General features: G+C 39.2%; 1 protein-coding gene across 1 annotated transcript in view; it reads left to right on the forward strand.

Moving 5' to 3' along the window:
- The window catches only part of LOC106870904 (uncharacterized), a 21,014-nt gene extending 20,726 nt beyond the window's left edge, over positions 1 to 288 (forward strand). Inside the window, exon 3 of the mRNA XM_052974108.1 lies at positions 96 to 288. Coding sequence (XP_052830068.1) covers positions 96 to 288 — 193 coding nt within the window. The remainder of the gene's footprint in view (positions 1 to 95) is intronic.
- Positions 289 to 1,172: the final 884 nt, after the last annotated feature.

The raw sequence follows: 1,172 nt of genomic DNA on the forward strand, positions 1-1,172 counted from the left end.
TATATATATATATATATATATATATATATATATATATATATATATGTATGTATGTATTGATTTATGTCATATTATATTTCTCCACTGTTTCTCAGATGTCATCCAAGTGATAGACAGAAAAACAAGAATGAAGCCAGAAAGTTATTCATATTAGCTGACAACAACACAGACCAACAACTCACTTACACAGAACTGGAATCGGCTTTCATGTCTTTTGATTCAGACAGTAAGTTCTTCACTTCACACTTTTACAAAGTTGTTGCTGGTGTTGTTGTTATTGTTGCTTAGCCATTCCTAATCTAGAAGACCTAATGTCAAAAGCATTCCAGGCATGAACATAACATACATTCATTTTTTATTTTTTCATACTTGTCCTTCCTTTTATAGTGGGAAGACTGGCTGCACTAGCGTAACGCCAGCAGGGAAACGCTAGGGGTGGTCCACCCCAGGTGGCACTTTTCATCTGGTTTTAGGCTATGTGTCTTTTGTGGGGTTCAGGGGCAGCAAACAGAAGGGCTGCTCTAGATAGCACACACTCTGGCTACGCTAGTGTCTGGCAGGTATTTCTAGCAAGTCAAACAATTTTGTAGCAGCTTTCTTCATGTGGGTTTTACAGTTTTACAAAGCTAGATTAGAAAATGTCTCTTTGTTAAAAAAGAAAGCTTTTAATGTGTCACCTTTAAATTAATAATTTGTTTTCAAATATTAGCAGAGCCAGCAACTGTAGTGGGAGAGATAAATCAATAACATTGACCTCTAGTATTTGACTGGCACATTATTTTATTAACCCTGAAAGGATGCAAAACAAAATTGACCTCGACTGGATTTGAACCCAGAATGTAAAGAGCCAAAAGAAATACTGCTACACATTTTGTCTGAGGCACTAACGATTCTGCCATCTCACTGTCTTAATAATAATCATCATCATCATCATCATCGTTTAACGTCCGCTTTCCATGCTAGCATGGGTTGGACGACTTGACTGAGGACTGGTGAAACCGGATGACAACACCAGGCACCAATCTAAATTCGGCAGAGTTTCTACAGCTGGATGCCCTTCCTAACGCCAACCACTCAGAGAGTGTAGTAGGTGCTTTTACGTGTCACCTGCACGAAGGGCAGTCAGGCGATACTGGCAACGGCCACGCTCGAAATGGTGTCTTTTATGTGCC

The sequence above is a fragment of the Octopus bimaculoides genome, chromosome 1 (assembly GCF_001194135.2).
Source record: "Octopus bimaculoides isolate UCB-OBI-ISO-001 chromosome 1, ASM119413v2, whole genome shotgun sequence".
NCBI lineage: Eukaryota > Metazoa > Mollusca > Cephalopoda > Octopoda > Octopodidae > Octopus > Octopus bimaculoides.